The 24,270-nt window shown below is 38.2% G+C and overlaps 1 protein-coding gene across 1 annotated transcript in view; it reads left to right on the plus strand.

The window, feature by feature from the left end:
* ITGB6 (integrin subunit beta 6) overlaps window positions 1-24,270 on the plus strand; it is a 920,643-nt gene that overhangs the window by 120,413 nt on the left and 775,960 nt on the right. The window contains exon 4 of the mRNA XM_044074743.1: window positions 6,076-6,274. Within this exon, the coding sequence (XP_043930678.1) occupies window positions 6,076-6,274 (199 nt within the window). The remainder of the gene's footprint in view (window positions 1-6,075; window positions 6,275-24,270) is intronic.

A 24,270-nucleotide genomic window follows, 5' to 3' on the forward strand; every position in this document is an offset into this window, starting at 1 on the left:
ATTGAAATAAATTCAAAATAGGAACATGTAAGCAGTTTGTATGGAAGACAAACATAAGAGCTGAGTGGCCTAGTAGGCTATTGCAGTATGCTATAGTTGACAGGGTCCCAGGTTCAAACCTTAGCAGGTGTAATTATTATTTTTTCAGATGGCATAGTGGTGCAGCGGTAGCATTGTCACCTCACAGCAAGAGGTTCTCCAGTTCAATTCTCAGCTAGAGTGCCTTCTGTGTGGAGTCTGCATGTCCTCCCTGCATCTGTGTGAGTTTTCTCTGGGTACTCCTGTTTCCTCCCATGTTACAAAGAACACGTCTACAGTGTTTCTCCCCAGGCCTCTGTTGAAAATTGGCTTTGTTCCAAATCAGATTTTCCCAGTAAATAAATGTTATATAAATAAATAACTTATGAAATAGTTCAGTTTTTTGTAGAACAATCTCCCCCAAAACATCCTTCCTCTCACTTCTGTAGCTATACTATTACCTTTCTATAGGATAAATTCAGCCCTCTGAGCACTGTGAATATGCAAATGAGGTGTGACATCATTAGCATTCTTGAATACCAAAAGAATCACTTGGTGTAGAGGTTGTAAACATGGTGTAGGTAGCTACTTGATTGTATGCACACACCCTAGAGCTGCAGGGAGGACAAATAATTATTAACTGCTAATGGCTTGCAACTGTTTCTGATTGCTCGGACAACTACAACAAGCAATACTGAATAACTGTCCTCACTGAAGTGTTTGTATCATGCAGAGTAGACTTATAATAAAAAGGTGTAAGCATCTTTAGAGCTTTTAGAACAACCTTAACAACACTGACATCCTTGCAGTAAGAGAACACTGAACATCCTCTGCTTAAAATCTGTCTGAAATGCTGATCAGGTATATTACATATTGAAACAAAGGTACAAATAAAAAGCCATGCCATTGTATTTCTGTAGATAAACTGAGAAAAAGGGAAGATGTTCAGAAAATAAAGAGAAGTATCCGGCAATTTTGGCAACCTGACATTAAAATGCTGTGGACTATCACTACTGTAAAGTATCGTTATATATGACATTGATTTAGACATGTGAAAGCAAATGAGAAAGTATTTTTATTTATTTTATTTATTTTACATTTGTTAACCGGGCTAGTCAAACTGGATACATGTCCATTTTCAGTGGAGGCCCGAGGAGAAAAGCTCCGCTAACTACTACTTAACAAGTTAAAAAATATACAGAATTATGCAATAAAAAGAAAACATTTGCTTTAAATTTCTTCCAGAATGTATAGACACAAGAGTACAATATGAGACTTAGCAGGTGAATAAGATTAGATATTTTACTTAGTTACAGTATTACTACATTATACGTAAGAAGCAAACTTTTTCTAATGCTGTGCTGGTTTAAAGATGGTTAAGAAACACAGCTGAGTGTGTGCTGTTATTGCACCGAGCTAAGGGTTCATTGACTAGATAGTGTGCTGTCAGAGTTAATGCATATTTTCTGAGCAATATGATCGAGTTGTACCACACACAGATTAGGAAACTTCACAATCCTGCCTTTTCATCTTTATTACCATATATGTATTACTATTGACAATTGTCTATTTTTATTTTGTGAGGCCCTCATTTGGATGCATTTTGGCAGAGCACACTCTTGACTGGCAGCGTTTTGAGACCATGAACAACAGTCCACTGCCAAAGGTACAAACTGAGAAATGTAACTTGTCGTGCTATCAGTACTGCATTTCACATCGGCACAGGTGTGCTTTGCTACAGCACTGCGACATCAGTAAGAGATGAAATTCTACATTATGTCTAAGAATCATTGCAGCACACAGGTTAAATGAAATGATTTTAAAGAAACAGGATTAAGGATGCAGGATTTGAAGCCAAATGCTGCTTGGAATGTTTGCAGCACGTGGAAAAGCAGATTATGATTTGTTGCGTGGAATATAAATTGTTACATATGTTCTTTTGCCTGTGTAATTTCAGCACAATTTAACAGAGTGCAAATAAGGCCTACAACTGAAAGAAACTGAATAATTTAATTGCTGTAACCTTCTTTAGTGCAAGTATGTTTGGTACCGATACACAGTATTTCTAACGAGTGAGTGAATGATGTGCATATTTTGTATACCTGGTTCTATGGCAGAAGCTGAAAATGTAGTGACTTTGCATCCTTAACACAGTTTCTCCGGATTTCAAATCCACACAGTGTGAAGGGACTGTGGGAATTAATACTCCAGATGTAAGAATTACTTTCATCATAACTTCGTTTGCTTTTTTTCCTGTTTCTTCCCTTCTGCACCTGCTTGCTGATGAGTGACATGCAAACAAGCTTATCCGCTTAAGGAAAACAGTGAAAAATGTTATTTGGGCAGCCTTCTGTAGTGACACCCAGTTCTTCAGAGTCCTATGCCGTCAGCACTGCCTCCACAATGCCTGCCTTACCTGCCCCATCCACGTCAGGTAGATCTGCCCTAGCAACTGGTGCACTGGTACCCTCTGGAAGTATATTAGTGGAGATGGCGATTTTGTCACCTGCCAAGAGCTGATGGGGTTGGTGGAGGGTATTATGAAAAGGGGCCTTGGTGCTCAAATTGGCCGAGTTGAAAAGGTGCTTTGTCACATTGCAAGATGATGCCACATTGAGCACTGACACAGGCAACTGAGACATGAGACAGTGATGACAGTTCTAAGGATGAGGACTAGATTATCACTGTTCCCAGCCTTAATGTGCGTGTGCCTCTTATGCCCTCTACCTATCCCCAGTAATGGTGTCCCCCAACCTTTTGTGTCCATCACTATCCTTGTCTGTTTTATTTGTCCTGTATGTCTGCATCTGCTTCATCACCTAACTTTCCTACCCAGCCCTTACATTCATAAGCACTTTACTCAACATTCCTCTCTCTTTGAAAGAAGAATGTAAACAATGGAAACATGTCCCACAAACAATAACTACCCATACATAGCTCTCCACTTCATCTATGTGTCTTCTTGATACACTTGATTTGGCACAATTGGCTGTAAAACATTATCCTGTTATTGTCACAACGTTGGTGTGGTGACTGTCGAAAATAAGCAAATTCTGACTACACTTCTACATTTATGTTGTGAAGACGTGCATAGCTATGGTTCTGTCCCACTGTCATCCTGCATATTTCTCTATTTTTTCCTTGTGTCTTCCCCTATGCTCACCCCCATTTCATCACTTTCTATCAACATTCTTTCCACACATCTAATCTGGTCAAAAAATAAAATCACACCTCATTGTACACTCAACTAACTTGTGATTTCCCACAAAGCATGTCTCATATGTGGTAGGTATAAAAGATTATTTCAGTAGATATTACATACACAGTTTTGCCAGGCAACATATTTATAACAGGCATTCCTAGGTATTCTTAAAGTCATGATAAAAAGTTAATATAGTAATCACATGCTGACACTCTTTGTAAAATCACTGGCATACTGGAGTCAAACCCTGTTTCAGCTCTGCTTTTTCATTTATACATTGTGCCACAGAGAAAACTAGGCTAACAAGTTGATTTTCTCCACTAAGTACTGTCCAGAATGCTGATGGACATGCATCACTGCTAAGACTGTTTGTGCTGTAGAAGGCAGACCCAATGCAGTGTTTTACTGTTTCTTTCAGCAGAGAATTTTGTTTTCTCTCAGTATATTATCATGTAAATTGGGAAGGCAAACACAGCACTTTGAGCTTTGGAGCTAACATTGAAAGACATAACAAAACATGTGGAGCATATGTATGCAACATGTGAAGATAAAACATAGCTGTTGCAAATGTAGTCAGAATCAAAACATTTCCTCTGTTATTCTTATTTGCAAAGGTTGGCAGGGAGCACCACTGAATGCCATTAAATACTGATACTTCACAGTTTGTGTTCAACACATCAAAATCTGCAAATGCATCCACTAACACTTTGCCAACACCTGCACAAATACATGTCTCAGCATTGCACTTTAGGGAGTGATTTCAAACAAAAGTAAGTATTGCTTCTGGATGATATTACTTCATTAAATAGAAATTGTGCAATGTACTCATGTGAAATGCAGTGAACTGTGTGGTTAACTGACCAATTCATTCTGGACAGCTGGGTCTGCACTGCAGCATTAACACTTACAAATGATATACAACCACACACAGCCTTGATGCACAGAAATCATCATTTTGTATCCCTCCTCCATTGGAACTTTAAGTATTCCTTGGTATGGACCATTCACAATGACCATGCATGACCACATACCATTGCTAATATCATTACCGTTCATTAATGTTTGCATACCATCATCATAACTTGATGATCCACGAATGATTCATTATCCATCCTGTGTTTCACAACTGTGTGTGTCTCATATACAGAGGACAGGTAGGTGCATATCACTCTCAGTTCTGCAGTATACATTAATGACAGCATAGTTGAAATAAGTCAGCAGTATGTATGTATTATTAATCATAACATTGCCCTTATTCCAGCTTATCAACAAATATGGATTGGCACAAAACCTGCAATATCATATCTTCTCTGACACAAAATGAGATGCTAATCCTATTTACACTGCACTGCCACAGTGTGAAGTCAGATTACTGCAGTGGCACTTGCATTAAAAACTGTGTCCTGTAGACTGTGTCAGTATTTTGGTAAGGTGCTTAAATTTCACAGCAGTCAGTGTATGTGTGTGTGTGTGTGTGTGTGTGTGTGTGTGTGTGTGTGTGTGTGTGTGTGTGTGTGTGTGTGTGTGTGTGTGTGTGTGTGAATGTGTGCAGGAGAGAGAGTGGGAGGCAGGTTCATCTGCTAATGAGATGAATAGGCTGCCAGAGATAACTACTGTTGGAAAGTGATGATTTGCACTAACTCTAGTTAAGACCAATTCAGAGACATGCAAATTATTTGATAAATGAGGTTAGGGAACAAACTAAATTGTCCAGAGGCAGGGTGAGTGGGGATACGCTGCTCTGGTGTATAGTTGCAAGGATATTTATGTTGCGGTTATGAGGATGTTCTTGTTGTGATTAACAAATTGAAATGATGCAATAAAGTTATGTTATTTGAAGTTAATAAAGGTTGTCAAATGCCATTTGATGTGAAGTGTTTTATTGAAGGGGATCAGGACAATGAGATCTTTCCTCATTGTGGCTAACATGTTTGTAAATTGCAAATTTGCACATTGTGTAAACAGACCCTTTTGCCAGAGATCTTTTTAATCACTAGGATGGTTATCTGCTTTGTATTACTGTGCTTCTTACAGGAGCTATGTGGGCGGGCTTTAACTGTATTACTTTTCATGGACTCTGAGATCCCAGTATGTTCAGAAAAGACTGCAATATTAATGCTTGAAGACTGCTTTTTCTTCAAGTTATAGCAACCTTAAGTGCTTGCTTTGCTATTTTTTGGCTTCCTTTCCATGAAAGCAGTTATGAAGTGCCAGTACATATATCTAGATACTTATTTTTTCTAATGTTGGTTTCATGCAATTACAATCAACTACCTAAGATTATAGAAGCTGCATTTAGATTTGACGTTGTAGGCCTCTTCAGTGACAAGTGCTGTTCTTTAGCATTGTTAATGGGTCAGGGAATATATAAGTAGGCTCACCTGTAACAGGAACATATATTCAACAGACATATTTGCACCTTAGGCTCAATAAAAACATCATTAAGGTTCCCAATATTAGTAAATATAGCTCAGAGACACATTTATTTGACAATGTTTTACTGTTTTATGTTTTAATTGAAAATAAACTACAAAATTATATTTTTCTCTGAGTTGCCTAGCAATGTGTGATGACATAAAAAGAAAGAACGAAGATAAAGCTGGAAGAGAGGAAATATTTTTCATCTAAAAAAATACTTCATTCCATGTGACATCTGTAATGTAAGAATAACCCATTTTGTTTCTAGCTGTGACACAATTCCATAATTCTAGCTTGATATTTGTGACTCAGTGTGTATTCATATCCATCTGAATGCAGGAATGTACTATTTATTATTAAGATTCTGCAAACTCTTTTGTAGTCACCAGTGATATGCATAAACATAGTCAAAAACGTGCTGTATTTTTTTCTTGTAGAATTTCACATCATTGATACACGCAAGATGTGATACTCCAAGTAAACTTCAGGCCAAAGGCTGTAATATCAACTTCATTGAGTTTCCTACAAGCAAGCTAGAAATTCTCCAAAATAAGTCTTTAAGTATAGGAAGTCAGAAAAATAATACAGATGTTACACAAATCGCACCACAGAAGCTTGCTCTTCGTCTTCGACCAGGTAAATGTTTTCATCAGTCCTAATTGGTTAATAATTAGTGTCCTGTTTCAAACATGTATTCTGTGTGATTTAAACCACTTTTGTAATTGTAATTTAGTAACCTGTATGCTAATGAATCTATTCTGAGGAGAACATTAAAAACTGTGGCTATAATAACACGTATTCTAAAAGCAGTAAAAACAGCAAAGGCTTCCGCTTAAATGCAGGACTTTACTTATAAACAACTGTTTACTTAGTTGTACCTTTGCTTAGTGGGACGTCCTCAGAATAAGTAGAAACAGTGCAAGTTCATCAGCCTTGTTTTTGTGAAAGATTTTTACTCAAAGAGCTGAACTCCTGATTTTTCGTTGCAGCATTTGATGATTTTTTTTTTTTGCATTCTGGATACAGACTGCAACATGCACTGTTTTCCCATATAACATACAGTCATTAGTATGTGTGCTTCAAAAATGTATTCTACAGATGATTTCAAGCTATTCCTTGCACAGCCAAGTTCCTGGAGTTCTGCAAGGGTGTACCGTGACAATACCCATGAGAATGTTAATGTATGCTACCTTTATGATGTGAAAGCCTATTTTCTTAACTGATATGTCACTACCTGAGCATTTTTGGGCAGTTAGGTATTCATGCATCCTACTCTGCTATTCCAAGTCATACTAGACGGGAACCTTACTTCCTTGGATTCCTTTCTCCTGTTTAAGCCTTTACAGTGGAACTTTGTAGGAGTTGTTCCCTTCACCTCTAGCATTCCATGATAATTATGTGGCATTCTCACATTTGAAGGTTGCTAGCATACTTTCAAACCTCACAAATGATGCTTTGATACTTGCAAATACGTCAAATACTTGCTTCCACATCCATCCATCAAGTGCTGTTGAGTCACAGCTCATTCCTGCAGTTACAGCATAACCAAGTGCCACCTTCCAGAAAGTCTTCTAGGCAGGTAAGGAATGGAAGAAGATTGCCAGGCCTTTCTTCCATATCACACACACACACACACACACACACACACACACACACACACACACGTGCATGCATACATGCACAGAGAAACACACACGTGCACAGACACATGCAGACAGTGCACACATGCACGAACATACACACAAACACACATGCACACAGAGACACACACGCACACAATACATACACGCACACACAGACATACACACACATGTGCACACATGCACAAACATACACATCCATATCTACACACACACACACACACACACACACACACACACACACACACACACACACTTGTACAAACACATACACATATGCACAAACACACGTGCACACGCATACACCCATGCATGCATACATGGACACAAACACACACACACACATGTGCACAAACATACACACACACCCACACCCACATACGCACACACATACATATGCACAAACACACAAATATGCACAAACACACATGCAAACACTGACACAGACACATACACACACACACACACACACACACACACACACACACACACACACACACACAAAAACACACACACAAATGCACACACAGACACACAGACACACACACGTACAAACATACACACACCCACATCCACATTCGCACACACATACACATACACACACACATATGCACAAACACACATGCAAACACAGACAGACACACAGACACACATGCACGCACACACACAGACACACACACGCGCGTATGCACACATGCACAAACATACACACACGCGTGCGCGCTCACACATGCACAAACATACACACCCACACCTACACACACGCAAAGATACATATGCACACACACACACACACACACACACACACACACACACACACACACACACACACACACACCACATGCACACTTATGGACAGTTCAGACTCTTACTGCAGGTCTTTGACATGTGGGAAGAAACTGAAACACTGATGCCTACTTTTTTCACACTATTTATCAGAGTACAGTATTTGAATACTAGCCTTGCTCGTAAGTTGACATATCTGGACACTACAGTATGGGTTATACAGGAAGTGGCTGCTAGCTCCAGTGTTGTTGTTGGTGTGCTTTTTCATAAATGATGTCTGATAAACTTACATCAATCTTAGCTTACTTCAGTAACTTGGGTGTATTCTTGACAACTGGAATGTCTTTTCATATCTTCCATTTTAAATTAGTATTTGCATTTAGTAGCATCTTTAGGTCAAATGAATCCCACCCCCCTATGATTATTACTTGCAGGTTTCCCTTTTCCATTTTGTTCAGTCTTTAAGCGAACCAGTCATTATCCTGAAGTCCAGCTGCTTGAATACTTGTATTCTGAATTTGTCAGATCAAAATTTGGGTTCAATAGATTTCGGTAATACTTGACATGCAGGTATTGGAAGACTTTTCTGTAGGGTACTGACTAGCTTACCCCAAAATGTTGCCATTTCATGATTGCCAGAGAATGTTAAGGATGACGGGGGTGTGAAGCTTCCTCCTACAAATGGAAGGGTTATATGGTTTCCCCTTCCAAACTGGTGAAAACATGCCTCTGTTTGGTGTCGCTGACTTAGTGTGTTTGAAGGACGGACCTTTTGTTTGTGAACATTATATCCTTGGTGGAGTTTGTGAATGTGCTGTTTCATTGTGGAATGGTTTGCAGTTACGAGCTTTGGACTGTAATGGAAGACCATTATTTGAGATGTAAACATTTGTTCTAACAATGCCATATTAGTTCTTTCTATTTTACATCATTTTCCAGAATGTTTCATTATATCATTTCTTCCCAATGCTGGAGTAGTTCTTTATTTTGTGGTTAAGTCTGGCATCTGATGTTTTGTGCTTCTTTGTTTTCCTTGTAGCTCAAGGAAAGAAATCATGGAACTTATTACTAGGTATAAAAGTTCTACTTAACATGCAACTATTATAAGTCCATAGGTACTTACTAGGCTATTGCCCTGCGAGGATTGCCATGGTACTTTTTAGCCTTTATATTTTGAATATCAATAACCGAAAGGTAGGATATACTAAGACAGTTGTTTTCCCTATCCCAGAGAAGAATTATTTCGGGACGTAATCTACCCTAGGAATCTACCACATTGATGACCTGCCCCTTAGACTTGATCTAGTTGTTCGGAATTTGAGAACTTGATTGAACAGTGAGTGACCTTGTATTTGTCAGCATGTGTCTATTGTTGTAAGAAAGTCTTTCTACACAGCTTATGAACAAAAGTATCAAGAGATGTCATTGCTCCTCCTTACTCATCCCTCAATAGGCCAATCACTGAATGTAATGCCCCCTTTGGCATGTATCTGTCCATACACATGTCACAACTGGAACACCCACAGACATATCTTACAAAAAGGATACAAGGCCTAAACTGCATGCCTGACATGGACAGCCTCGAAAGACCTGTCACTGTACCTGGCATCCTACAGACTGCTAAGAAGTGTCTTGAGTCTGGCATACAAGGCATCCTCTGACCCAATACTGATGGATTTACTGCACATCAGCAAGCAAATGGCATCTGAAACACTTGCTCTAGGGATCTAAACCTCTTCTACAGCATCAGCAAAATGGTTTAGAGGGACAGGTATATTTCACAGAGGATACCCATCCACATAAAATAAAGTTCATTCCTGTCCATTTTCAAGTGCAACTATCTATGGACGGGAAACAGACAATTGACCCTAGGACTGTCCCCTGTACTACTGATGGGAAGATACTGCTCCTAAATGAGTTATCCCATGCATGGATCCCCTCAAATTATCTGTGGTCTGATAATTATTCTCATTAGGAGTACTATATAATTATCATCCATGGGATGGGTAAGGCCAATCTATAACCAAATGGGGTAGGTTATTTTGTGCACAAAAAGGGAAATTGGCTAGACTTAAAATTCCCCACTAGCCTAGTACTTTCCCTATAAACCTATGAACGTATACCAGGAATTGGGACAAGGCTTTGGGATGCTCTGTATAGTTTTTGTGATTTTAGGCCCTTGATTTTTAATGAGAAAGCAATGTAGTCATTCCAGTTGTGACAAATGTTCCAATGAGAGCATACTGAGTAGAACATATTATTCAGTGATCAACCTGATGAGAGTGAAATACAGTGGGACGTTTAAATCCCTGAACCTGGGTGTCAGATTTATAAACAGTATGGTGAAGAAGAACTTCCTTACAATACTAGATACAAGGTGATCAAAGGACAATTCATTGTTGATATAGGCTCCCATATCCTTGAGACTACAAGACCAACTTTCAGGGATGTATTTTGAATGTGATAGCTACAGGGAATGCCATGCTTTCTAAAGGATACAATTATACATTTCTTGGCATTTAGTTTTTATCCATAGTTTTGATACTAGCTATTTGCTTGGGAAAGGCCCTCTTGTAGTATTTTGGTGCCCTCTGGGGAGTTTATGGTGGCGCCAATTTTATAGTCTTCTGCAGATTTGGTCAGCCATAAACCCTTAACATTGTGTTTGACCTCCAAGAAGTAAATGACAAAGAAAAGTGGCCTGAGTGTCCCAAGCACCAAACCATGGGAAAAACCTCTAGCGACAGTTTTTTTGCGTGAAGCAGAGATACCCACCCTAATTTCCTGTGTTCTATTTGCTTGCCAGTTTGCTATCCAATGATTTAAATAGGGATTGATATTTATCTGGGAGAGTGTATCTATGATACCTGAGTGTGGGATGGTATCAAATGCATTTGTAAGATCTAGATATGTGGTATGTACTGATTTGCCCTCATCCATAGTTCCATAAGTGTATGTACTTACATTTCTTGAACCTCTAGACTGTTAAGCAATTCAATAAATATTCTTAAACAGGGATTCTAAAGGCGCCATCACTAAACATTTTTGCAGTCCATTAGAATTTGGTAGAATGGTCTGCATTTTACTAAGTTTGATTGACAACATGAGCTTCTGCAAAACTGTTCTCGTAATTTGATGTCAGCCTCTCCATCAAAGCTGTAAATTGGTGACTTACATTGCCTTTTCTTGAACATTTGGGAGTATATACTAGTCTGCCATATCTATCTGCAGTACATTACCAAAAGTAGAACACTGCTAGAATAACTCTTTTTGTGATAACATGTAAGCCTAAGACTCAATTGTATATCATTATTTAATGACTTCAATCTTCAACTAATTACCAGAAAATTACACATTGTATAAAGAACAAAACAAAAATTTAAGGCAAAATGTGGATACTTTATGAAATTTTAAACAGCTGAGAGGTAACCAAACATATGGTTGCTAAGATTTTAAAGCTGATCCCTTTTCTTCATAAAGCGCGGTGATTCACAACACATTGGTATGCAAAAACCAGTATTTTCTTTCCAGTTCAATAATTATCCTTTTAACTTGATTTCTGTGTTTACAGTATCAAAGATCATTATAAGTTTACAGTTAGATTATATCCAAGTCTTTGCTGTCCAGAGGTATCATTGGTAATTCTGCCGAATGTCTATCCTTCCTTACAATGGTGTCAAGATATTCTGCTCTGGTTACAAATATTATGACAGCAAATATGCAACAGTTGTGGTTCAGTAAGCAGTTTTGTTGTGGTCACTGTGCTTGTCTACTTTATGGTCAGCACTTACTGCCTAATGATCTTGCAAAATTTCCATTCTAAGGTATTTATATTTGCTAGAATCTTCTTGTAGGACCTGCACAGTAAAGGTCACTTTAAACATTCCTTGACATTGTTAAACAATAGTGATTGCCTATGGAATCGATAATTGAAATGGGAAATAGTTCTAACAGTTGCATAAGCACTTCATTCTTTCTGTTTTGGAATACTGGTGATGATCACCCAACTTATACAGAGTCCCTATCCCCGTGTTATAAACAACATTCTGTAACTTCCTTCTTTGTTATATTCCCCAGTTCCTTATAGATTCCTCTCAATTACATTCTTTTCTTCATTCCATCGTCAAGCTTTAAGAGAGTAACACTCTCTCTGGGTCCTTTTCCTTTGGCACTTTTGTGCAATGATTACTTTCAATAGAAAACAGAGACGGGGCCACATGTAGAAAGCTGAGTGTTACCACCATAGGAATAGTGATCAGAGGAGTTAGAGTGGGTACATTGAAGCATGAACCCCTGTTGTCTCAGTATTGCAACCATTGCATTGCATTTCAGGATAACATAGAGTAAGGAAGCAGGGTTTCAGTGAAATGCCTAGTAATGTGCCTGCAATGGGCTACTTCCATCCACTGCCTGACTAAAGGATGCAATTACTGTTAGACTGTTCCTCCTTCCAGCAACGAACAGTACTTCCCCATAAGACACATCGGATGATATGGCCAGGAAGAAGCAGGTGAATGAACAGGTCAGTTGTAGCTGTACGACTGAAAGGTCAACCTGGTGAGAAACAAAAAGTTAGGTAATCATTGGTAATACTAAATATCACATAACTGGCAATTATCAGGGACACTCTAAGACAAATACCTCACTAGCCCTCTTTAAGAGGAACCTGGATGACTGGATGGGAAACAGAAAATATACCCCTGGGATCCCCCCTGTGTCCCTGCTGGACAGGGAAAACAGGTGCTGAATTTGTGGGAACATGGGTGAAATTCTTGGCTAGGCTTATAGGGGCCGCCAGGCCAATAGCCTAGTATCATCCTATGAATCTATGAACCTATGAAGAAATAAAGAACATGATATAGATCTTTCCATAATTTAAGAACCAATTAAAGAAATGAGCATATTAATGTTAGAGGATAAGTCAGTTCCTCTACAGCTGTTTGGAGTGACTATATCAACCATACTCCTACTAGCAAATACACAAAATATCTCCTGGACCTTATAAATTTGAACTATTTGGAGCTACAGATGAAAAACAGTACTGTGGAAAATGGGTTTAGGAGTGTACCACTATCATGCCCTGCATGTGATGTTTGTGTGTGTGTGTGTGTGTGTGTGTGTGTGTGTGTGTGTGTGTGTGTGTGTGTGTGTGTGTGTGTGTGTGTGTGTGTGTGTGTGTGTGTGTGTGTAGGTTTTTCAAATATTTTTATTTATATAGAAGTGTTGATTTCCAAATATCTTGGTAGAGTCACAACTCTTCAAACATTCAGGGTTGGTGTTGGTGCAAGATAATCGCACAGTAAGGAACATGGACTTTTCCATTTTCTTCACTACTGTGCAATCTCACAGTTAGTATACATATTAAAAACGCCTTGGTACAGCTAGTCCATACCCTCCACAAGAGGTGATAATATCTTGGACTTGGTATTAACCAACATGAGTAACCACTGCAGCACCCCTACAGTCATCCTCCCTGGTAACATCCGACCATAAAGTGGTCACTTTCAAAGTCACCATCTCCCTTGACCCCTCTCTAGCTAGGGTCAACAAACAAACCTCCAAAGCTGATTACAACCACCTGAGTGATGGTATAAACAGCTTCACAGCCCCTCCCCCACTGTAGAAACTAGTACCACTGTCCAAATCTACACCAAAGTACTATTCAAGCATTTATATAGATGCATGGAATCAGGAATACCTGACAGGACAAAATCATCCTCCACAAGGAAGAGTAAACCTGTCTGGCGGGCATCTGCAATAAATAAACTATATAACAAAAGGAAAAAATACTGTCAAGAACCAATATGGAGCAGGTGCCCAATTGGTAGCTATCTCTCCTTAGCCTGAACAATCAAATAAGAGCACTAGTGAAATCCTCCAAAGCAAACTTCAGCTCCAAATTGGCCACATCTACTAGAGACAATCATAAGGCCTTCTTCACATATGTTGTCAATCTCAAAGGAAGCACCTAGATCTGTTCAGAACTGGTGGTCAAGGACACCACATACACAAATGCTGTAGATATAGCCAATCTACTTGCTGACAGATTCAGTGAAAATTTCTCTCCTCTGTCCCACCCATCAGTAAATCAGGACATCCCCAGTACCAGCCCCCTACCCCTTATCTCTAGAGAACAGGTCATCACTGCCCTCTCAAAGGCAAGAAATACAGCCTTCATGGGACCCAATAACATCCCTAACTGCATCCTACGTGAACTCAGGCAGGAACTTACAGCACCATTAGGCACCCTATTTAACCAAAGCCTGTGTACTGGCTTTGTCCCAGCTGAGTGGAAGACAGCATCCCTTTACATAAAGGTGGAGAGTCCAATGATCCAGGAAATTATAGACTCATCAGCCTAACTAGCCTGATCTGCAAGGCCATGGATTAACAGGGACATTGGCAACCTCCAAACACTCGACCCCATACAGTTTGGCTTTGTCAAATGGAAGTCATGTCTGTTAAATCTGGTTGACTTCTTTGAGATAGTCTCTAAAGCAATGGATGAGGGGAAGATAGTGCACACCACTCACCTTGACCTGGCCAAAACCTTCAACACTATTCCCCAATTGGGTCTAGTAGATAAACTCTATCAACTAGGCATCAATCCATATGCTAGCAGATGGGTAGCAAACTGGCTCACTGATAGAACCCACCTAATCAAAATAGGGGAAGCCACCTCAAACAGTAGACTCATAATGAGTGGCATACCCCAGGGATTGGTCTTGGGGCCTCTGTTATTTGGGATATACTTCTTTGAGGTGCGGGCCAAAACCAGTGGGCTATGGCGAAACAAGTTTGTAGATGACTGTAATTTGGGCGCAGTTATCAATTCCCCAAGTAATGTGGAGGCCCTCCAAGAGGTTCTCACCCAAACAAATGAATGGTGACAGAAACATGAATGCCAAAAAATGCATCATCATCCCCTTTGGGGCAAGTGAAGTCCCCAGATATTATCCCATTAATAACAATGTCCTAAGTACACAATCAGTAGTGAGGGATTTGGGCACCCAGGTTGATAGCAACCTGATTTTTGACCACCTTGTTGCTTCCATTGTACGGAAAGCTTTCTACATGGCCCACCTCATAAGTAAGGGTATCTCATTCAGGGACAAAGAAGTCATAACATCCCTGCATTCTTCCCTTATAAAGCCAATTATTGAGTACAATGCCCCCCTTCAACATGAACCTTGCAAAGCACATGCAACAGATGGAGAGACCACAGAGGTTCCTCACCAGGAGAATCCAGGGCCTCAAACATCTACCCTACACAGATAGGCTTAAAGCCCTGTCCCTCTACTCAGTTTCATACAGACTTCTCAAAGGTGACCTCTGTCTGGCATACAAAGGAATCTCAGACCCTGGCTTGATGGGACTGCTGCATATCCGCAAGTCAACCTCCACTCGAGCAACCAGTACGCATGACCTCTACCTGGTCTGTGATATCAATGGGACTTGGCAGGACAGATTTGTTATGGAATAGACTCCCTCTCCACGTCAGAGTACCTCATTACTCTTTTTTAAGTGCAACCTGGATAACTGGATGGGAAATAGAAAAAACACTCCTGGGATTCCACCTGTGACAGGGGCTTTGGATGCTGACTTGTCTAAACATGAGCTAAACTCTTGGCTAGGCTTATAAGGTCCTCAGGGCAAATAGCCTAGTAACCTTCTATGATCCTATGATCTTATAGGGGGTGGGGGTATACATGCTATTGCTCCATGCAAACAAGTTTTTTTTCTTATTTTCATGTAATTCAGCTGATTGTGTAGTTGTCAGCATTTTGAGTTCTGCAATTTTTGAAATTTGGTGATGAGAATATACTTATATCTATTTGTCTATCTATATATTTATATGTTAACTTTTATTTATAAAGGACCCATGAAAGCTGATTTGGGCAGTCTTGCAATGGTTTGAAGTCCCAAAAGCATTGGCAGAATTAATGCAGGCTATGAATAAGGAATGAATAACACAAGTACAAATGATGTTCAGACACAGCAGAGTTCCCAGTGGGGTGGGTGTGCATCAGGATTCAGCCGTGTGCCCACTGCTGTTTATAATGGTGATGGACTATATTAGCAAACAGGGTGGAAGTGACAGATCAACAAATCTGCTGTATGCAGATGGTGTGGCATTACAGGCAGATTTTGAACAATAATTTCAAAAAAATGATAGGGAAATGGAATGCAAAATTGAAGGCACATGGGATGAACAGAAAAGACTGTGGTCATGACAGCAACTGAGGGAAATCAGATGAAGTTGAAAACTGAGATAGAATGGAAACTAATAAAACTGGTAACAGCTTCAAGTATCCGTCTGGTTTGGTTGAGGCTTAGAAGGCAAGTTTGAATGAGGAGGTCAAAGCTAGAATCAGAAGGGCTGCAGCCAACTGGCATAGAGTGTCAGGAGTTGTGTGTGACAGATGAATGCCAAAGAGGCTTAAACGTAAAGTGCACAAAACTGTAGAGTGACCAGTACTTCTGTATGGTACAGAAACCTGGGCAATGAAGGCAGGGCAGTTGAAGAAGCCAAAAGTAATGGAGATGAAGTGCTTAAAACAGATAGTAGGAAGCATACTGTGGAGCAGACAAAGAAAAAAGGACATCTGAACAGAAGACATAGCAGCCTCAATTGCAGAGAAGGTCTAAGAGAACAGACTGCAGTGGTTTGGGCACATGTCAAGGAAAAGACCTGTAAAATTCAGGCATGACTTGCACATAAGGTAAGAGAGTGGCATTGAGTTGAGAGAGGTGGCAACAGCAGATGCAACACCCCAACCCCATGTAAAAAAAGGGGACTGATGATGATAGTGATATCTATCTATTATCTATCTATTATCTATCTATCTATCTATCTATCTATCTATCTATCTATCTATCTATTAACTATCTATTATATATCTATTATCTATCTATCTATCTATCGATTATCTATCTATTATCTATCTATCCATATGGTTACTATCAAATGTTTGAAACTTAACGTCATTCATAAGTGTATTCGTATTACTATTTGTAATACAAATTCATAAGTGTATTTGTATTACTATATGTAATACTATTATTGCGTATTTTACTGAATCTATTTCCAAACTATTTAACAGCACTCCCTCTAACCACAACTCCTCTAACCTCCCTGAACCACCCCAAATGCTGACCCAGTTAACTCCTTCTCTCTCAAACCTGTTCCAACTACCTATATTAAACCTCTACTCTCTAAACTCAAACCATGCTCTGAATCAGGTGATCATATCCCTTCATACTTTCTCCAGACTGCTGCACATTCCCTGACTGTGCTTGTATCTATCCTTATTAACCACTCCATCTCTGAATCTAAAGTTCCAACTATCTGGAAACAGTTGTATACTCTTCCGATTCACAAAGGAGGTAACTCCACAGAAATATCTAATTTCAGACCTATCGCTGTCCTCTCTCTCTCAAAAATACTTGAGAAATGTATACACAAACAAGCAATGCATCATCTCCTACAAGAAAAACTTCTCTCTCCTACCCAGCGTGGTTTCCGTGCTAAGCACAGTACCACCACTGCTCTCCTATCCTTTCTCAATACTATTTCTCTAGCCAAAGACAATTATAAACTTATATTATGCCTATTTCTTGACCTCTCTAAGGTCTTTGACACTGTCTCACACTCCCTGTTACTTAACAAACTCATTGACCTCTACTTCACTCCTGATACAGTAGCATGTTTCTCCAGCTATTTCACTGACAGACAGCAGTCAGTCAGATGGGAGTCTGCACTTTCTTTACCCCTACACATAAAAACTGGTGTTCCCCAAGGATCCATACTTGGACCTCTACTTTTTTATATTTTTATCAACTCACTCTACTCTTCTTGTCCTCAATCCACCATTGTCCAATATGCAGATGACTCTACGGTCATCATTATTGCAAATTCTCCCTCTGAACTCCTATCATCTACCCAGACATCCTTCAATTCTGTTGAGGCTTGGCTCAAAAAATACTAGCTTATCCTCAACCCTAAAAGAAAATATTGCTTCTCTTTCCCCCTAAATCTGTTAATCACGTCAAATCTTCCTTTACCATAACATCCTTAAAAATGCTCCTATTGAAGTCAATACTAACACAAAACTACTTGGCATCACCATAGACAACCAACTAAAATTTGATTTACATATTAACAATTGCATCAGAAAAACCCATCAGAAGCTAAGACTTCTGTGCAGAAATAGCAAATTCCTCACCACTGAAGCTAGACATACTCTAACCCACGCCTATATTCTTCCTTGTCTAACTTACTGCTCCCAAATACTTACTAATCTAATCTCATCTTTACTTTCCAAACTAGAAACAACCTACCACAAGGTAGACAAATTCACAACTCAACACTCATATAAATCTCATCACTGTCTCTCCCTTAAATTCCTAAGCTGACTTTAGGTATGGGACAACACACTCACCATTGATTCAATTATCAGTTTAAAAGCAAAAGATAAATGCCCCAGTTATACACTATCAATAGATGCATCTAAAGCTTTTGACGGAGTAAACCTTGATTTTCTATTCAAGATACTCAAAAAATTTAACATCCTTGATGAATATATAAACATGGTGAGGGCCTTATACAAAAGTGCCACGACAACACTCTATATAAATAAAAAGTAGTCAAAGCCTATTCAAATTGTTAACGGTACAAGGCAAGGGTGCCCACTATCACCATACCTGTTCAATATATACATTGAAACTCTCCTCCATAAATATCACAAAGAACTTACCACCACTTCATGACAATTTCTAGAGTCCCAATAAAGTATACAACTTTTGCTGATGATCTTAATATTTACTTTGAATTCCCAAATACTGATTTAAAAAAGATCTTAAATTCCATTGAAAAATGTTCTAAAATATCTAATTATGCCACCAACCCAAATAAATCAGTTATACTCCCTTTGAATACTTTAGGACATGAGGAATTCTATGTCCCTGAAACTGAAATAAAAGTCACCTACCCTCTCAAATATCTGGGCATCATGTTCACTCACCCCCAATCTGATTTGACTAAAAATAATCTGTTTAAAACATGGGCTAACATCACAGAAGACACTAAAAGATGGTTAAATCTTAACCTATCTAAGGTGGCTATTGTTAAAATGAATATTTTCCCAAGATTACTGTTTCACTTCAATGCTATTAATCAATATATACCAAACAATTTATTTTTCAAACTTGAAACACTACTAGGGAAATGTATTTGGCACCCTAAAAAATACCAGAATAAAATTCTCTAGATTAACATTACCCAAACAGAAAGGTGGCCTAGGATTACCTGATTTCCAAACATACTCTGACATTATAAATGCTAGTTGAATTATACAAATAGCAAATTACGAATCATTTAACAAAGTATGGTATCCACTCTAGATTAAACTATATTGTAAACATCTAATTTCATCAAATTTAAACCCTAAAGCAAAACCCTTTCTAAACTCCAAGAAACTAAGGTATTTTAAAATCCATCTCATAATCATAAGAAAAACCTTACTTTTTCAGAAGCTGTTATCCTCCCTTAATCTTAAGGACACTTTGCTACTAGGACAACCAATCCACCTAAACCCTAATATTAGATTAAATAACACCATGCTAAACCTGAATCAATACCCATTAATTAAAAATACCACAGTTTGGGATTTCTACCAAGTCAAAAAACTTTCAATCGAAAATATAAGGCAAAGAATAGAAGTAAATAAAAGTATTAACACTATTGTCAAGCAAATACTATACCTGATCAACACAATTACTTTCAATGTAAAAACAGGCAACCAAGATATGCAGCTATACCAACAAATTATTAACCTATTGCTTTCGAGATCAAAAATGCTATCAAACACCTATAGATTAATAGCAAGGATTAAATACCAATATTTGCTCCTATACTCAAAATATTGGGAGGGGAAAAATTAACAAAATTAATATTGACCAAAAATCTGTTGCAATTGAACTCACCTTGAAATTAACCCCTCTCAAAAAATTAATATATACCAAATTATGATTAACAATAATGCTTACCATACACCACTTTTTCTAAGCAAAATTAATCCTTTTATCTTTCCCTTTTGCTCCACATGTCCAAACAGCATAGCTGATACCCTACATATTTTCTGGAGCTGCAAAAATGTTTATAAATTATGGTGTTCCTTAAGATCTAAACTAGAAAAAAGTGATACACTAAATCTTCCCTGTCATGGGAAATTGCAATTTTACACGTATTCCCCACCAACTTTTTGCATGAAAACAAACAGATCATGTTAACACTGTGTGCAATAATGAAATCATACATAGCTCAAAAGTGGCTTGATAAAACTAAAATTACATGGGACGAATTTAAAGGACTGGCTATGAAATACATATTAGCCAGCAAACTAATTACAAGAAGCCAAATACAAACTATCCTACTATCAGAAATATTGGAAAGCACTTATAGAAATCTTAAGGTAAAATCTGTCTGTAGCCAAGGGAATACAACATCACCACTATTCCAAACAAATAGGGAAAAATAAAAAGAAAATAAACATTAGTATAACCTTTACTGATTTTAAATTTGGAAAAGTCAAGAAAGTGCAAACATATTGATTATCAGAGGTGACATCAACTGTAAATATTGTACATAGTCCTAACAAGATACAGCAGAAGTTAGGTACACTATAATATTTAGATGAAACTGATTCAGTGACAGATTCTATTAAGATTAACATAGCTCTGAGTAGGTTTTGTCTTACAAACAAACTTGAACATTAAACTGTTAGCTAATTTTGCATATTTTTAACTGATCACTAATTGCATATGTCCTGTCTGTGTTATTATGTTGTATTGTAAACTGATATTTCATGTATCTTGTTCTTATATATTTCTGTTTTCTTTCTTCTTTGTAAAAACAGAAGAAAATGTAATAAAAATTATATTTGAAAATAAAATTCCTAAACTGGCTTGAACTACCTCACCTGCTACTCTAATCTCAACTATAAATGATCCACTCCATTCTTTATCAACCATCTTTCTGCCCAGCTCTGTCATCGCTCATCTCACATTACTCTCCTACCAGGCATCTCAGAAGTGCAACCCAAGACTTACTAAAGGTACACAAACCAAAACCCAAAACAAGCTGCAACTTATATAGTTACCACCCCTCTATTGCATGGAACAAACTCCCTCTAGAAATATGAAATCTGACAAACCCTAAACAATTTAAAATAGCCACCAAAGATTACTTTAAAAAAACACTGGACCAGCCTCTGCTCACACCCTCCCTGACCAAAATCCTCCCCTCTAAGTTTCATAGTAATCAAAATCCTCCCTTCTTAGTTTCAAAATAACCAGTTTAGATCCTTACTCAGCCTACTTCCTTTACTATCAGTCTGATAAGCTGTATGCTGCCTAATTAAAAAAAAAAAAAAACTTCTAATTAGTATATTCCTGTTCAAACCACTACTTCTTACATCACACGCTTAAATTCTTGGTCATCCTGGCTTGTTTGCATATTATATGACTTGATAATAATTGTAATGATGATTGTATACCTAAATAATTCTTAGATTATTCTTTTTCTCTAATATTGAATGTCTAATTACTATTGTTAAATTGTCTATATTATGTGTCTGGAGCTTTTCTCTCCAGGCCTCCACTGAAAAAGGGCTTTTGGTCAGTTGGACACTCCCGGTCAACTAATGTAAAATAAATAAATAAATAAATAAGATAAATGGTAAAGGTGCAAAAGTTCAAAATTGCAAGTGGAAATATCATCGCCTCTGAAATGTTGACATGTAGCTTCCATTCGTGGTTTTGAGCATTGTTCTTTAGAACTGGATCGCACTACAGTGGAGATTGGGAAAATTACCCTTTTCCTCACTATAGTGCCATCTTGACATTAGAATATATAATTAGCAGTGGATGCGGTGGGTGCAGGAGGGCTTCCCCCTTGCAAAACAGTAAAAACCTTTTATAATTTATCAACAGCTGTATTTGCGGAAGATGAATTTTTCAGACAATTTTGAATGTCACTTCTTGACTTATGAACACTCAACATTTTAAACACTTTGCAAAACAGTTTCCAACTTTATTTTTTGTAAATTTCATTAAATGCTAATAGCGACTTCATGGTTTTGATAGTAAACCTATATATATATATATATATATATATATATATATATATATATATATATATATATATATATATATATATATGGGTCTACTTTGAAAGACCGACACGCCAGTTCGCCGACACACAAATCACCGAGACCAGATAACCGACAACACACAAAACCGACAACGCAAAACACCGAACGCCATTACACCGACACACCGAACGTAAACAACACATCACACTACATAGCATAGCCACTAGCCCTAACCCAAACCCTAACCCTAAGGTCCGACACTATCGCACACTCACCCTACCTGCACCCTAACCCTAACTCACTTAACCCACCCCTAACCCCAAGGTCCGACACTATCGCACACTTCACCTACCTGCACTCTAACCCTAACTCACTTAACCCACCCAAAAACATAAAGCCCGTCACTATCGCACACACACCCTACCCGCACTCTAAACCTAACTCACTTAACCTGTCCCTAAACTACAGTCCCTCACTATCACACACTTACCTTACCCGAACCCTAACTCCGACACTAACACACACTCACCTTTCCCACAGCCTAACCCAAAATCCCACAATATCACACACTTACCTGACCGCTCCTAACTCCGTCACTGTCGCACACTTACCGAGTCGCGATCACACATTACCCTTGTCGGTCTTTCGGCTGTCGGCAAATCACCCTTTCGATAAACTTACCTGTCGGTCGTTTGGTCTTCGTTTTCCGCATGTCGGGGAATCGTCGTTTCGGTCTTTTAAAGTAGACCCATATATATATATATATATATATATATATATATATATATATATATGTGTGTGTGTGTGTGTGTGTGTGTGTGTGTAGATCTACTTTGAAAGGTCGAAATTCCAAAACTTCTAAATTCAGTCTGCTGAAAGCAGACTATTGAAGTTTTGGAACTTTGAAACTTTGATAAAATAAAAAAAAAAACAATTTTTAACATTTTTGCACCTCACCCCCACCCCCTGCTAAATAAATATTCCAACTCTGAGATCTCACTACAGTGAGAAAAATGGAAATTTTCCGGTCTGCGCTGTATGGTGATCTCCATTAAGAACATTTGAAGTTCCAAAACTGAAATTCTGGTCTTTGCAGACTGAATTTCAAAGTTTTGGAATTTTGACCTTTCAAAGTAGACATATAAACATACATACATACATATATATATATATATATATATATATATATATATATATATATGGGTCCCTGTAATAAGGTTTAAAGTCATAACATTGAAACTCATAAGGTCCAATCCATTTCACTGAAAACTCATTTAATTGAAAAGTGTGGAACTGCATAAAATTGTATAAAATGTAAGCAGTGTTGTCATTTCTTATCATATAAAGAAAGTGAGTCTAACAAACTATGTGTGAATTGTGATTATCAGCATCATATTTATTATTTATTTATTTTATTTATTTGCATTTGTTTACCAGGATGGTCCAGCTGGGTCAGAAATGCCCATTTTCAGTGGAGTCCTGGGGAGAAAAGCTCCACATATAAGTTATTTGACATACAATGCAGAATTTACATTAATAAAGATATTTAGTACATATTATTGGCAGGTTATAGAACTGGTGAAAAAACAATACATAAGTAATTCTCAAATGAAAGATATTATACAAGCAATACAGAGTATATACATGAGAACACTCCATATGAGTAGTTTTCAGCTAGCAAAAGTTATATAGGACACCATGCAGTGGGTGCAAAGCAGATATAGGCATTAATTAGAGACTAGGTGCTTAAACTTTTCACACGTTTAGGAGGTGTAATAGCTGAGCGATAGGCTATATGAGTCCTGTTGCAGGAATCTGCAAAGTCGGTGGATATTGTTGCAGATATAACTGGTGGTATGATATTAAGATAGGCTGCGGGAGTACCTGAATGTCTCGCCTGGTTCAATGGTAGGTCTATAAGGGTTAGGAAGAGAAGGAAGTAGACAGGAGGGATCAATGATAAAACAGTGAGGGTTAGTAGAAGAGGGACGTGGACAGGAAGGAGAGGCGGAGTAAGTAAAAAGACAGGTGGATGTGAAAGGAGAATGCCAGA

Source organism: Protopterus annectens, chromosome 6.part0 (genome assembly GCF_019279795.1).
Source record: "Protopterus annectens isolate FY-2018-M chromosome 6.part0, PAN1.0, whole genome shotgun sequence".
Taxonomy (NCBI): Eukaryota; Metazoa; Chordata; order Ceratodontiformes; family Protopteridae; genus Protopterus; species Protopterus annectens.